The sequence below is a fragment of the Lipomyces chichibuensis genome (assembly GCF_038497645.1).
Source record: "Lipomyces chichibuensis strain CBS 12929 unplaced genomic scaffold V1513scaffold_4, whole genome shotgun sequence".
Classification (NCBI taxonomy): domain Eukaryota; kingdom Fungi; phylum Ascomycota; class Lipomycetes; order Lipomycetales; family Lipomycetaceae; genus Lipomyces; species Lipomyces chichibuensis.
The window spans coordinates 566817-580903 of record NW_027117456.1 but is presented as its reverse complement, the minus strand read 5'-3'; the positions used below and the strand labels follow the sequence as shown (position 1 = coordinate 580903).

Genomic DNA, 14087 nt, shown 5'->3' with positions numbered 1-14087 from the left:
GACAACTATACTACCAAGAATTACAGCTACAATATAAAATAGGTAAATAAATAATTAAGCGAATATTAAGCAAGTGTTCGCAATGCAATAGTCATTGTTCTCGTAAGATGCCGTCTCCCCCGCAGGTTGGGAGCAATCAATCGACTTCGCCGACGTCGACAACGTCGACAAAGGCAGTTCTGGGCTGGCAGCCTTATTCGAAACCAATATACAGCCACATCCAATATCTTTTTGAGCACTACAATTACCCGAATAATATATCCACTGCCATAACAAACTTTGTTGGATTTTTTTGGCCTTACGCGTTTGGAGCTGATCAAAGGCACTAATATAGAAAGCCATCCTCGCCTCCAATCATCTGCAAACCTTGGATATGCGCTACTTCCCACAACACTAGTAGTTCCATCGATAATTTAACACTATATAATGGAAGGATGGCAGGAGGTACGTGATTTCCGGTTCGGGAGGAGGTTGGCTACTGGCATCTAGGATCCGACTAATGTAACGGATTGTCAGATATACCAAGTCGCTGCACAACCGTTCGGTTTTGCGACTGCCATCTCGGCGGTTACGTTTGACACCAGTCAGGAACTCTTATGGACCGGTGATTTAAATGTCAGTAATTTTGCATACAAATGAACAGCCGAGTGTGTCTGACGGGATAAATTCCCAGGGACGTATAGCATCATTTGCCGGGTCGTCGCTGCGGAAGTACACCAGTTATGTGGGCCATAAGTCACCTGTTCAACAGATTCTTTTGAACGATAGAGGAGTTTTGTCACTTGATTCCGACGCTCTAAGAATGACACAACGGAGAGGGAACTTGCGTTTCAATCTGAAGTGAGTAGCACGGGAGCAATGAATGGGAATTGCGCTAAAAGTGAAAGTGGATAGGGACGAGACGAAAATGAAGGATCTTACTTGTATGAGCTATAGTTCTCGCGGAACTTCCGAGGTTGTCGTCGCTGGACAAAGCCCCGGAATGTTCAGAGTCAATGTCGATCGAGGCAGCATAGTCAACGAAGTCTCCGAGCCTTTTGAAATTGATTTGATCTTATGCTAATCATTGCCGTTAGGTCCCGTCTGACGATGGATTTACGGTTTTGAGACGCGGTGGGCGACTCATTTGCGGGGGAAGTACTAGAGGGGAAGTGGTCTTGATTGACCCGGTCTCCCTGCAGATAGTTCGCAAAATTCCCGCTCATTCCGGTGGTTTGGCAGATCTTGACACGCACGACAATGTTCTTCTCACTTGCGGTCAAACGCATAGGTATGTAACTATAGGACTGTATCATTTGCCAGGACTAACACAATGACACAGAGGGACTTCGTACCTTCTTGACCCGCTACTTAACATTTATGACCTTCGAACTTTCCGTCCACAATCGCCAGTACCATTTCCAGCAGGCGCAGCATATGTGCGAATGCATCCGAAAATGTCTACGACCTGTCTAGTTTCATCAGTCACTGGACAACTTCAGATGCTCGATTTCTATAATCCAGCGCATGCGTACCTCTACCAGGCCAACATCAACTATGTCACTGGTCTTGAGTTTTCGACATCTGGGGATTATTTTGCGCTTGCCGGAAACACAGGATCGGTTCAGATATGGGGTACATCTGAATCATCTCAATTCACAGAATTTGGTAGGCAAATAGAATGGAATGATCCTATTATGGATACCGGCCCAAGTATCAATGTTACAGATGACGTGTAAGAGCTGATTTAATTCCGCGGTAGAGTCTATAGACATTGTTAACAGAATACAGTCCATTGAGTACAGTTGGGATGCCTTATTACAGGGAAAAGCTTCTTTCTGCATGGCCTCCCGATATGGTTTTCAACGTCGCCCGCCCTCCTGAGCCAATCGATCCCGAAATCCTTGCAACCATGAAAATGGTCGACTTCGTTGGCTACGCTCCCTTTCCAAAGCGGCATCGACGATATGTGACCGACTCGTTGCCATACAGCAATTACAGCAAGGCCGAGTCCAAGACGCCGATGTTCAGAAGTGAGCAGGACAAAATCTTGACTCAAGTTGGAACATCCCGGACTATGGAGGCAACCACAGATCCTGTTGAGTCATTCAAGAAGGTTGAAATTAAGTATAGTAAATTTGGTGTTGAGGACTTCGACTTCGGGTAAGTTTCCTGAGGTCATTGGCAAGAAATCGACAGGAGAGTCCAACTAAATTTTGACAGATTTTACAACCGCACGGCTTACGCTGGTCTAGAGACTCATTTGCAAAATTCGTACACAAATGCATTATTGCAATTATATCGGTTCACTCCTCTGGTCTACAATTTTGCGCTGAAGCATGTCTCTGGTTCTTGTCGATCCGAAAGCTGTCTACTGTGCGAACTTGGCTTCTTATTCGATATGTTATCAAAGGCAGAAGGTCAACACTGTCGAGCGTATAACTTTGCGCGTACGCTAAACTCTATACCACAAGCATCAGCCCTAGGTTTACTTGAGGATGAGGCCTCTACCAATAAACAGCTTCCGCTGGGTGCGATGCTTCAATCATTCAATCGATTCTTGATGGAGCGGATAGGCCAGGAAAACAGGAGCAAGGAGATTGAATCATCGGAGTTGATCAATAATAATTTTGTTACTCAGTTAGACAAAGTTGCCGGAGTGACCACTGTCACTACCGTTTGCTGTGGAAATTGCAACAGCGAGACTCATAGGCGGGCAACAACTTATGTTACTGACTTACTGTATCCAAAATTACATGACAGTTCTAGCGGACGAGGTACCGCGAATGGGTCTGATAACAAAGGTAACTCTACGTCCTTTTGCAACATTTTGCGACAAAGCTTGGAGTCCAAGACCCATACGAGAGGATGGTGTGGCGAAAAATGCCGCCGCTACCAGATGCTGACAACAACGAAACGTGTTCAGTCGCTGGCTCCTGTACTGGTGTTGAATGCCGCAATCAATACACCGGCATCGCGACAACTTTGGAATCAGAAGAATTTCTTGCCATTGAAATTCCAAGCGGACATTGGAAAAGACGGATTGATGATCAAGCAAGTTCCTGAGAGCACATTATCTCCGCTCGAAGGTAGCGGCTCCGAGATTTACGAGCTTGCTGGGATGGTCGTCGAGGTTAATTTTGGCCCGGCCGATAATCATATGGTATCATTGATCCGAAGTAAGTTGCACCCTGACCAGATATTTGTCCCTGGAATCTGAATTTGTACCATAGTTCCCCACGAAGATGGATCGAAACATTGGTATTTGTTCAATGACTTCTCAGTCCGGCAATTTCCTGCGTCAGAAGCATTGAAGTTCGAATATGTATGGAAGACCCCGACGTCGCTGATATACCAGAGTTGCCGGTCCTCTTGCGCCGAGTATAGTACCCAGTGGAGGGATGAGATGGATACATCATTGCTATATAGGGAAGCTGCAATCAACTTGTAGGTGCAATATCTATTGCAATTACATTTTGTTATTAATCTCAATTTAGTGATGAAAGCTTGCGATTCGAATACTCGCGTCTCACCAAGCAAGAAGCACCACAAGCTGGAACGCTTGTCGCCATTGACGCCGAATTCGTTGCGCTGCAACAGGAAGAAACTGAGATCCGAAGTGACGGTACAAGGCATCTGATCAGACCCAGTCGACTCAGTTTAGCACGAGTATCTGTCGTCAGGGGTGACGGTCCGAAGGCTGGAGTCGCGTTTATCGACGATTATATTACCACGAAGGATAATATTGTCGACTACTTGACCGAATTTTCTGGAATTGAGATTGGCGATCTTGATCCTCTGAAGTCCAAGAAATCGCTGGTGCCCTTAAAAGTTGCTTACAAGAAACTGTGGCTACTGCTTAATCTGGGTTGTGTCTTTGTTGGACACGGATTGGCAAACGATTTCCGAACAATAAGTAGGTTTCGGTAGTTTAAATCATAGTGGAGCCGAAATTGCTAAGTGTGACATACAGATATCCAAGTTCCGAAGGATCAAGTAATTGACACCGTCGACTTGTACTATATCAAATCGCGGCAACGGTATGTGAACTTCCATTTAGGATGATGGTTATATATTGATGTTATTTAGGAAACTTTCTTTACGCTTCCTGGCATGGTACCTTTTGAACGAGAACATTCAAACCGAGACGCACGATTCGATCGAGGATGCAAAAACCGCTTTGTTCCTGTACAATAAATATCTCGAAATCAACGAGCAAGGGGGTCCATCTGCGTTCGAGAATGTCTTAAACGAGATTTATAACGAAGGCCGTGTCGTAAACTTCAGGCCACCGGTTTCAGCGTCGGATACCATGACGAGTACCTCGATTACAAATACACAAGCCACATTGACAAAGGAGGTGCCCGGGATGAATGCAGAAGATAAGAAGGTGATTTCACAATTGGTGGAATTGTAATGTTAGATATACCTGTTTAGTTTTCGTAATGAGGAGCTCATTCTGAACGGATATGTGACAGTGCCTTTTAATTGTACCATAGCAGATTGATATTATACAGAAGCAAGCATGTGCGCCAAACCATAAAATCCCTAAACACCAGCCGTCAATATTTCCTATCCGATAGACTCGCTTGTTATAATGCTTTATCGATTATCACTTGTAGGTCCGTTCGCATGCCTCTTCTTGTGTTGCGCCACTTTCGCAATCCTCCACTCCATCGAATCATTGGCGGAAAGCTTTGCGTCCTTGATCTTCCTCTCATTCCTGAATAGTCTCCGCAGTATTTGATTCTTTTCATACGGGTCTGCCCACCGCTGATTAGTATGCTGATATAACTCCGTTATTCGCTGATGCGATGCACGCATCTGTTTCGTCTTTTCAAGCGACTTCTCCACCCCTGCAAACGGATCCCTACTATCAGCGTCATCCACCTGGTTGCTAGCATGAAGCATAGCGTCTACTTTAATCGCACCAATTTTATCTCCATCGAATTCTGTAATTTTTCGGCGTGCTCCAGACGTGACTTTATATTCCGTCTTCTGCGGATCTGTTTGAATTTCAAGATAATTCGGACATAGGTGACATTTCATGCGGAATGAGAAAATCGGGGTAGTGTAATATGCGCCAACTTTTTTCTTTTCGGCATTGTAACGGGTGCCCTGTGCTATATGGTTGTTGCATTTTTCGCACCAGATGTCAAAAGGTAGTTCGAAGCGGACGATTAATATGCTAACAACCGCAGTCAGTTATGACAGAAAACAAGGAGTTCCGGATATGGATCATACTGTTGATTTAATTTCCTGGCTCTGTTTCCAAGCGAATGCTTGCCTGCCAGCTTATTCAGCGACGATTTGCCATCTAGCCGTTGTCTTAATACTTCACAGTCAGATCTGAATAGTTATGGCATACCTACCGTACTCAGGAGGATAGTACTTGTTGTATCCTATACAGCACGACATGTTAGATAGTATTCGCAAGAGCACAGTTAGCTTCTTTCCATTTACCTTGCATGTTACTGGTATTTATCGCTAGAGATGATGAGTGAGGAACAGTGACATGAAGGTATATTCTAGACTACGACAATATTCATGCGCAGCATAGAGTTGTGGCGTTCTAACAATTAGACGTGTGGCACAGCACCAAGCGCTTGAGTGGCTGTGCCACAATACTTACAACGCCCCCGGAAGCTTCTTTTGTTTGAGTACCAAATTCTGCTAATATACAAATTTACAATCGTCTAAGAGTGACGTTCAGTTCTTGTTTGTTCTTGCCCGATCCTCGGCAACAAGCCCATGCAGGCATCGCTGCATTGAATCCTTCTCCTCTTCTGTGGCATAACCGCCAGCGGCCCATCTCACTTTACAATCGCGGTCGACGAGATAGACATATCCGCAATACCGGTTCGCAGCGCCGATAGCAAGGTTAAGTTGTCCTGGTAACTTTTGTGCATAAAAGAATTTGCTATGTCGTGTCTTTCCAACTGCGTTCTTGGTACGATACTGGAAGAACTTGGAAATCCATGCCTTGACAAAGCTCTCCGGGATCGTAATATCGACGATCTGATATCCTTCTTCCTCAGGGACATCTGCCAGTGCTTTCTCCGGGGAATCACAATATGAATTAACTTGCCGTTCGCCAGATACGGAAGAGTAGATCTTAACAATTGAAAGGTGGCCCTTCAAAGCTGATGTGGTATCTGTGGCTTTCCGGGAAGCCAAAGTTGTTCCATAGAAATTAGGCATATACAATGCCTTATCTGCTCGAAAAAACATTTTCGGCGCAATCCATTCTTTACCCATATTCTTCTTATACTGGTGCATTTCTGAGAAATATGACTTCGTAAACTCCCGGACCCTAGTATTTCGTCAGTCTAGCTACGAGCCCACACCGAATGACTCACAATTCTCGCCGTTTTTCAATATGCTTGTCATAGTCAACAAAATCAGCCCGTTTCTGAGCAAATGTCCGCTTATCAATGCCTGTATTATCTGTTGGTTTTGGCGGCGACTGCATCCCGATCGGACGAACCAAGTAGTTTCCATTGTTGTCCTTCTTGGACGAGGCCAGCGCATTGAGAGCTGCCGCCACGTCGGGATTATTGATCGGCTTTCGAGTCGGCTTCGGAAGCTGAGTCGACGAACTAGATGCTCCGGATGAGACCGGAGAGGAGGGCTCGGCATCAGGAGGTAGAGGAGTATGCTTTGAGGAGTAATTGCGGCTCCATTCGTGTCGAAAGGCAAGAAATTGGCATATTGGTCTGGATGAATATGAGGCAGAGAGTCGGACCAATGCTAGTAGCACCGAACTACTGGGTGTCGGTGACATTGTTCTATTCAGATTAAATGAAGGAACGGGAAATTTCCATTGTTCAGAACATGTACTTTGGGTACAAGACGCTCGAGTGTATCTTGGACCCGGGTAACAACTCTCAACCTATCCAGACGTGCTTTGGCTATATCTACATTGTACCAACCATACGGCAGATAAATAGACTGATCCAACTTAATATGTCTACTAACCACGGAACATGCCGACCTGGTCACGATTATTGTCAATGACTATTACCACTGGTCCTTTCGATATAACATGACTAGGCTAATTCGAACAAAAAAAGTATATGCAAACATTCCGCGAATGCAATGTTTTCTCAAGATAGATGAGGTAATGTGCATACATACAAGACTGACAAAATATAAACAAGCTCTGAATGAGAAGAAAAGTCGGCATCACTTCGGGGGTAACACACACACAAGCTTAAAAAACATTCACATAATATTAGAATATTAGGCAATGTAAAACATCCTCACCGAGAACGCGCTGCCTGCGTTCTATCATTATAAACATGTTGATTGCAATACATTAACCGACTGATAAGCAGAAATAGTACTATATGATGTGATAGATATGAAAAAAAATCCACTGTTTATTTAACAACTCAAAAAACTTTTACCGGATGATCTTCTTTTTTATTCCTTATAAAACCAAACTTCGAACCGAAAAATGAAAACGAAACGAAAACCCAAATCCAATAATTGATATGCGTCTCATTCAGTTGCGGCGGCTGCCACTGGTGTAGGTGTAGTGACAACTGGAGCCACAGCCGAGGCTTCCTGTGAAGTCATGGTAGGTGTTGCAGCAGGAGTGGCTTTCGAAGATGCAGGCGTTGACGTCGGAATAACTGACGGCTCCCCTTCCTCTTCTTGTCCCGGCGGCAATCGTTCATGGAAAGGCATAACAAAATTGCTCCAGTGCTCTCGAGAGCGGACCTTATTACCAACGACTTCAGCATTGTGCGACTGCCGGCAAGCCTCGGTTAGAATATTTACGTCACCGTTAATTAGGCTCTTGATTCGGTTGAAACCAGCAAGTAGGGATAACGGGACGAGACCGTCGCTGTTCATGTTTCGTCGCAGATAAATATCCTTGCACAAGTTTTCAAGAGAGAAGTAGTATTCACTTGTATATAATGTTAGTCTTGTGTCAAAATATTTCACAATACAGGGACATTACACTTGGGCCGTAACCGGATTGGCAGGTTCGTAAATGTATCCCGGAATAAGAGCAGGTTGGGACGGAAACGCCTGTGGGAAAGCAAACATCGCAGCGTAGTCCTGCTGTGGAGCGTAGAACTGTCTCGCAGCCGGTTGGAAGGTTGACACATTAACCGCGGAAGCCCGTCGGATTTGGTTGTAGTTGTTATGATGATTGTTTTGATGAGGCTGGTAGCCGCTGAAATGCTGCTGGAATTGTGGGTTGCTGTGTATTGACCGAGGCGAGGTGTTACGCGTCCCATTGGGTGCAGTCCTCGCATTCTGATATGGTACCTGCTGACCTGACTGACCAACAGGCGACTGTCCATTAGTCGTGGCATGAATATTGTGATAGTCGTTGTTTCTTGGGCCACGATTTATTGGCTGGGAGCCGTGACCGTTCGGTTGATGAGTACCATTTGTGTGATTATTATATGGCCGCTGCGTTCGGTTCTTGCTAGGTGGAACAGCCTTTGATTGAGGATGCGATGCAGATGCTTGCGGGAACTGGTTGGATGGCGAATGATGCGACTGAGGAGCTTGATAATATGAAGATGCCTGATTTGGTAGAGCCGAGGACTGCTCAGATCCACTCTGCTCAGATGATTGTGAGGACGCGATAGATGCTTGATTTTGAAAGGGGTGATGCGACTGGTAATTGGACGTGTTAGCAGTGTGCACTTGCGGCTGGGCTTGGCTAGGTTGAGTAGCAGCAGTGCTATTTGGTGGGTCCGGCGCAGACTGCGACAATTCCTTGCCTGCTGAGCGTGTTGCGCGGTCCTTGAAGACGTTCTCGTCCTTCTCATCCTTGTTAGGGTCTTTCTTCTCATGATGCTTCTTGTGCCATGTCTTCGGATCCTTATTCTCAGTAGAATTCGACGCAGATGACGTTGGCGTAGATTTCTTTTCCGAAGTACCATTTAGGGAGCTACCATTCTTTGGTCTGTTCCCCCGAACGAAATTCTTGTTACCGCGGCCATTGTGCTCTTCGCCAGAGTTAGAGCCCTCAGTGTTTCCAGTAGAACCCGATCTTGCGCTGTTATTGGAACGGGATGAGAAAGGCTTGCCACTTCGGTTAGACTTTGTGGGGACTATTAAGACAGGGGTGTAGGGGACCCATTTTTCCTTGCCTACAACGAGCCGTTAATTACCATTTCACTATCACGGAGCACGATAATATATTCACCTTGTCGCTTCGGCGGTTTCGACGAGTTGTCATTCTTCTCTGCATTACTCTCTTCCTCTAGTGCTGTTGGCCAGTCCTTAGAATCCAGATCAGCAACAATCGATGACTTTGAAGATTTTCGTTCGTTGTTCTCATTGACGACAACCGAAGATAATTCTGCTGGCGTCGGATCCACGCCGCAAACAACAGATCGGGGAGATATCGTCTCTTGTCTGATCTTCCAGACATTGACCTTCGGTAGTGGTGCTGGCGTAAGATTAGGCTTCTGCGACACTGTGGCTGTGGCTTCGATGGATGAGACGGATTCGGTGGCGGTTGAAGTAGTCGATGACGAAGATGACGACGATACACCACCAACAGCAACAGACGACGTAAGTGACGCTTCAGCAGCACTTGAAGTAGCCGATGCATCCTTGTCTTTATTCGAGACATCTGTAGGCTTGCCATTGGCTAATTGCTCCTGGATTGTTGGCGTCGTAGACAGCGAGTCGCCGTTGCTGGACAAGGAAGCCGCATCTTTGGTGACTGCGGAGATCGCAGATGACGACGAAGTTAACGATGAAACAGTAGAAGCCTGGGTGGCGGTAATGTCATCCTTAGCCGTGGAAGATGTTGCGCGACTAGTGGCAGGTTTCGCACCAGCGGCCAATGCATAAGACGGAGCTGTGACAGACGATGCAGATGGCATTGTGATTCAAAAATGATTACTCGAGAGCGAAAATAAAGCTCGACAACTATAATTGTCGAAAAGTAATGCCCGAATGCGAACAAACGGCGAAAGACAAGAGCGCGAAGTTATCGTCAGAAGATCAAACTCGCGAGTTGACAAGGACCAAAACGCGCAGTCGATGTTCTAATGTGACTCAAAACAATAAGACTGTAAGAAGAGGGGAGAATAATCTAAATATAAAGAAACAAAGTGTGTAAGCTAATGCGTTGAATGAGAATATGGCGAAGTAAGCTGAGGGAAGAATAGACCAACATTGTAAGTGCAGCCTGCGTAGGCACAGCCGGAAGCAACGAACCAATCGCACCAAGTCTTCAAATAAAAACAAAGAAAATTGACGCGGACTATAGCACGCAGTAGCGGAATTCAATACCGAATGAAAGGTATGAATAAAAATGTAATGGTGGTGGATGAATAGAACTGGAAGCCTTGAACGAAAGGAAGAAAAAAATTAACCGGGACGTCCACAGCCAGGACGAATGTTCTGAAAGGCAGCATAGCTAGCTATCCTTGTGTGCGCTGTGATCTGTGACTTTGTGTTGTTATGTATTGGTACAGATCACAACTCGTCACGGGATCTGTGTGACCGATTGCTTTCTATGCGGCGCCGTGAGTATCCCCGCAGAATAATGTAACGAAAGGTTCCCACACCATTTTGCCTCTAACTCATTTCAGGCTCTAACAGCAGCGACATCATACGCGATTAAGCCGCAATCCTCATTTGTCAAACGTCTAAGTCATAAAACGCTTGACTTATATTATTGCTGCGGAGCGCAAAGTCGACCGCCCCTTCCGGTGTCCCGCCGGCCAAAGTCGGGGTGGGCGGGGGGCTTCGCTGGACTGGTCGTACTCACTATTTCTAAAGAATTCAACCGCGACGACAGAATGAGATATTAATTTACGACTCGGGCTTTATATTGTAAATCTCTGTAATCTATTTGCTTATCGACAGTCCAGACAGATCGCTTTGGCGAATAATTAGATCGACACGTGGTGCTTCAATTCTGGTCTTCCATTGCATGATTCGCTTAGAGCCGTAAAGCCATATCTATCACAGTCTCTAGCAGGCTCCAATTGTCTGGTCAATTGTGTTTGAACATCATGCATTATTTTCTGCAGTGTCTAGTGTTAAATCCAAAGACAAGCTAAGGGTTTGAAAATTGGATGAGTAAAGATTGTACAAGCTACAAATAGTTTTGTGCATGCCAAGCAGTCGATGAGTCGAAGACTCTCGATGTTCCATCCCAGATCCGCTACTTGCAACCGGCTATAAGCCAGTCCCGGGACCATACAACAGTCGCCCGTAAAGAGGAATTTCAACGAAACGATTCAAGACCATTGGTACCGAACTTCATTTCTAACCCTAGCCCAAGAGATGAGCCATCGTTGGGAGATGAACTCCGTTGACCTTCACTTTTACCCGGCCATAAACCCTATTCCAACTCAACAAGGTCGCTAGGTTTAGAGCTCAACCTAATTTACTGAACCTCAAGTGTTTATAGTCTTGGGGTAGGGTAAACATTGTACTGCGGTTTGAAAGCCCTAAGCCTTAAATGCCGATCGCTACGTACCGAGTAACTAAAAGTCATTTTAAGGAACACTGCCATAGCCACTTTTGCCTCTGCTCGCGATAGCTTTTTGGAATTAAATGGCGATGGCCGAACAGCTGAAATATTTTCGCAATCTGTTCAGCGTGGAGAAGTACATAAGTTGTCTGCGTCCTATGACACATGACACATCGCAAACTCACAATCTACAATATTGGCATTGTGATAAAGATACAACTTGCAGACACATAAACCAGACCCAATTTTAAATTGTCTGCAAGGAGTGCTGCTACAGCTAGTATATGGGAAATAGTGATAAGCTTTCTAAGTGGACGCCTCATATCGGCCAAACTTCAATGCACTTTGACTGAGTCGACGGAACTTGGCTGCACTTGGGATTTCGTGAAGTCGAATCCAGTCAACTCGGCGCAAAGTGCAATTTCTGATGCAATTTTATCGCATGGGTATTGATTGCCGGCTCTTTAATAGCCGCTGTGCCTTAGCTTTAGAATGTGCGATAAAAATCCGATGGTAATCCCAATAGCCGACTCGCCTAGGCGGTTGAAGTATCGGTGTTCTTGAAAGTGTTCCCATCTGTAGCTACAGGTACGACTAATAATCTAACGAAGAATACAAAGGTCCCCTACAAAAAGAGTCCCACAAAAAGGGCCATCCTTACCGAGGATAATTAAAAAAAACCTTCGATACCGGGAATCGAACCCGGATTTGCCCGGTGAAAGCGGACCGTGCTAGCCGTTACACTATATCGAAAAAGATAATTTTTGGGAACTAAAATTTCTATATAACAGAAATATCAGGCTTAGGGTCGTCATTATCAGTGTTCTGACCAACTTCAAAATCTAGCCTCTCCAGAACCTTTAACTATTAAGGTTCAGAGAATGTGCTAGGCATCTCACCTATGACCGACGACATGACGAAGAGGTTGAGCTGGGACCATGGCTGCAGACCAGGCTGCGTTTTGGCAAACCTGGTCAGCACTGGGACCACTAGCTGGAGCATAAATAATCGGATCAGAGAATCATCCTCAGAGTAGGATCTTTAGCAGTAGTAGAGGAATCTCTCTCGTTCTCATTAAATATTGTCGCATCCGTTGAAAGTTCTGAGTCACTATCCTCATGCATAGGTTGCTGCATTTTTGCTTACGTTGTCACTTGTCAGACGACATTGCTATCAACTTGTAGGTAATTTCATAGAAAGGTAAGCATCTCGAAAGTCCTCCTCCTAATGTCAACCCAAGTGTGGCTCGGCTACCTTGGAGTTCAGTAAGGTGTAAAACAGCCTCACGTGTTTCCCACTCCTCTGTAATCCAATGAGCAGTAATTGCTGATATGGCACATCACAGCAATAGCGGTGGTAGCCAGCTCAGCCTTCAACTCCGACTTTTGGGACATATAATTCTAAAATTCGCGTTTCCCTGTCGATGCGATTTAGACAAATGGATGAGCCTAGGAATACGTTTAAATATTGCGCGAAAATAGTCGGATTCGATTTCGGTAAAGGACTTCGATGTCGCCGCCATCCAATGGCGTAGTTGGCCCCGACAATTGCGGTAACATCGGCAGACATAGGGGCTGCTACTGGCTTGTTGGTCGTCCCTTCAATAGCAGTCCGACATACAAAACACACTGCCTTGGATGCTGCAGAACTCTTTGCGGTATGTAATAACGTCCCTGTCGAACCGCCTGACTTGGTTGTCGATAAATCTGCAAAGAGCACCACAAACAATACAATACTAACCTTTCGAACGATTCTTCCTTTCTCTTTGACTTCGACTTTCGTAAAATACTGTCAGGCGAGGTCCTTCAGACCTGACGTCTCAGTCGTCTTTCTCACCTTAGCAAGTTCCAGCTGAGGTGCATGTCCAGCGCTTTCACAATTCCTAAACCGTGAGCCAAAGAGCAAGAAAATAAATGATTTGAAAAATCATATTTTTCTGAATCGTCGTATTCGATCCGTCGCGAGGTTTTCCAAACTGGCCTGAGACACTCTCCGTTTTTGCAATCATAACTCTGCAATGCACTGTTAGTAAAGACGCAATTGAATGGCGCCGCCCCGTTCCATATAGCTTAACATCCAATTTCATCATCAAGGCTAATGACCTCCTGGCTTGACAGCGCATACAACTCAGAAATCTCACTGGAATCAGGGGCATTGCGATGGTTTTTTGGACAGAACAGGACAGATAACATTTCAGCAATCAAGCCGGATTCAGGGCTTCAGGGGATCAGAAGACAGGAGCCAAACTAGAAAACTGTGATTGGAGCAATGAATATGGGTGCTGGTTTAACAAAGAACGTCGATGCTAGAAATGCCCCCAGGCATATGAGGAGCTTATCAAGTTCTTTTTAATTTCTGGGGTTTCTTACTTGCAAACCCGGTTTGCACACAAAACCGGTCCAACCCGTCCTCGGCGATTCCAGCTGGACTGGCTGATTGCTCGGCCAGACCAAACCGGGTCGCGTCATGTCAGACCCGAGCCCTGCTCGGCTGGGCTGGGTGTCACTCGTGTGTGTGGGCTCAGGATATAGTCTTGTGATTAGAGTTGCATCGCTATGCTTATTTACCCCTGACTCAAGGACACATTTACAGCACCATCTGTCCTCAGCCTCAAATGAAGCCTTCCGTGAGGATTATACCG

The 14087-nt window shown here is 45.6% G+C and overlaps 4 protein-coding genes and 1 non-coding gene across 5 annotated transcripts; 1 reads left to right on the top strand and 4 right to left on the bottom strand.

Moving 5' to 3' along the window:
- Window positions 1-426: 426 nt before the first annotated feature.
- Window positions 427-4396, top strand: V1513DRAFT_374377 (ubiquitin carboxyl-terminal hydrolase-domain-containing protein; the record flags this gene model as incomplete). The annotated part of the gene is made up of 12 exons (XM_066894850.1): window positions 427-444; window positions 517-615; window positions 674-840; window positions 895-1024; window positions 1077-1270; window positions 1322-1714; window positions 1771-2142; window positions 2203-3158; window positions 3213-3426; window positions 3477-3895; window positions 3953-4019; window positions 4069-4396. The coding sequence occupies 12 exons, from the start codon at window positions 427-429 to the stop codon at window positions 4394-4396; spliced, it is 3357 nt and encodes a 1118-aa protein (XP_066755695.1).
- Window positions 4376-5488, bottom strand: V1513DRAFT_438574 (CWC16 protein). The gene is made up of 4 exons (XM_066897075.1): window positions 5443-5488; window positions 5352-5381; window positions 5224-5296; window positions 4376-5167 (listed from the first exon to the last, which is right to left on the bottom strand). The coding sequence occupies exons 1-4, from the start codon at window positions 5447-5449 to the stop codon at window positions 4582-4584; spliced, it is 696 nt and encodes a 231-aa protein (XP_066755694.1). The 5' UTR covers window positions 5450-5488; the 3' UTR covers window positions 4376-4581.
- On the bottom strand, window positions 5489-6811 carry V1513DRAFT_395292 (ATP10 protein-domain-containing protein). Its single transcript, XM_066895361.1, has 2 exons — window positions 6339-6811; window positions 5489-6292 (listed from the first exon to the last, which is right to left on the bottom strand). Exons 1-2 carry the CDS (start codon window positions 6761-6763, stop codon window positions 5689-5691), a joined length of 1029 nt encoding a protein of 342 aa, XP_066755693.1. The 5' UTR covers window positions 6764-6811; the 3' UTR covers window positions 5489-5688.
- Window positions 6812-7482: 671 nt separating this feature from the next.
- V1513DRAFT_423347 (uncharacterized protein) lies at window positions 7483-9842 on the bottom strand (the record flags this gene model as incomplete). Its single annotated transcript, XM_066896031.1, has 3 exons — window positions 7483-7894; window positions 7949-9098; window positions 9155-9842. 3 exons carry the CDS (start codon window positions 9840-9842, stop codon window positions 7483-7485), a joined length of 2250 nt encoding a protein of 749 aa, XP_066755692.1.
- A 2285-nt stretch (window positions 9843-12127) lies between these two features.
- Window positions 12128-12199, bottom strand: V1513DRAFT_t17. Its single transcript has one exon. It is a non-coding gene; the product is annotated as a tRNA-Glu (tRNA).
- Window positions 12200-14087: the final 1888 nt, after the last annotated feature.

Coding starts and splice junctions, on each gene's coding strand:
- V1513DRAFT_438574 (XM_066897075.1), bottom strand. Junction 5,297..5,351: donor GTACTATCCTCCTGAGTACG/GTAGGTATGCCA, acceptor GACAACGGCTAG/ATGGCAAATCGTCGCTGAAT. Junction 5,168..5,223: donor GCCAGGAAATTAAATCAACA/GTATGATCCATA, acceptor TGCGGTTGTTAG/CATATTAATCGTCCGCTTCG.
- V1513DRAFT_395292 (XM_066895361.1), bottom strand. CDS start 6,763: ATGTCACCGACACCCAGTAGTTCGGTGCTACTAGCATTGGTCCGACTC. Junction 6,293..6,338: donor ATTGAAAAACGGCGAGAATT/GTGAGTCATTCG, acceptor ACGAAATACTAG/GGTCCGGGAGTTTACGAAGT.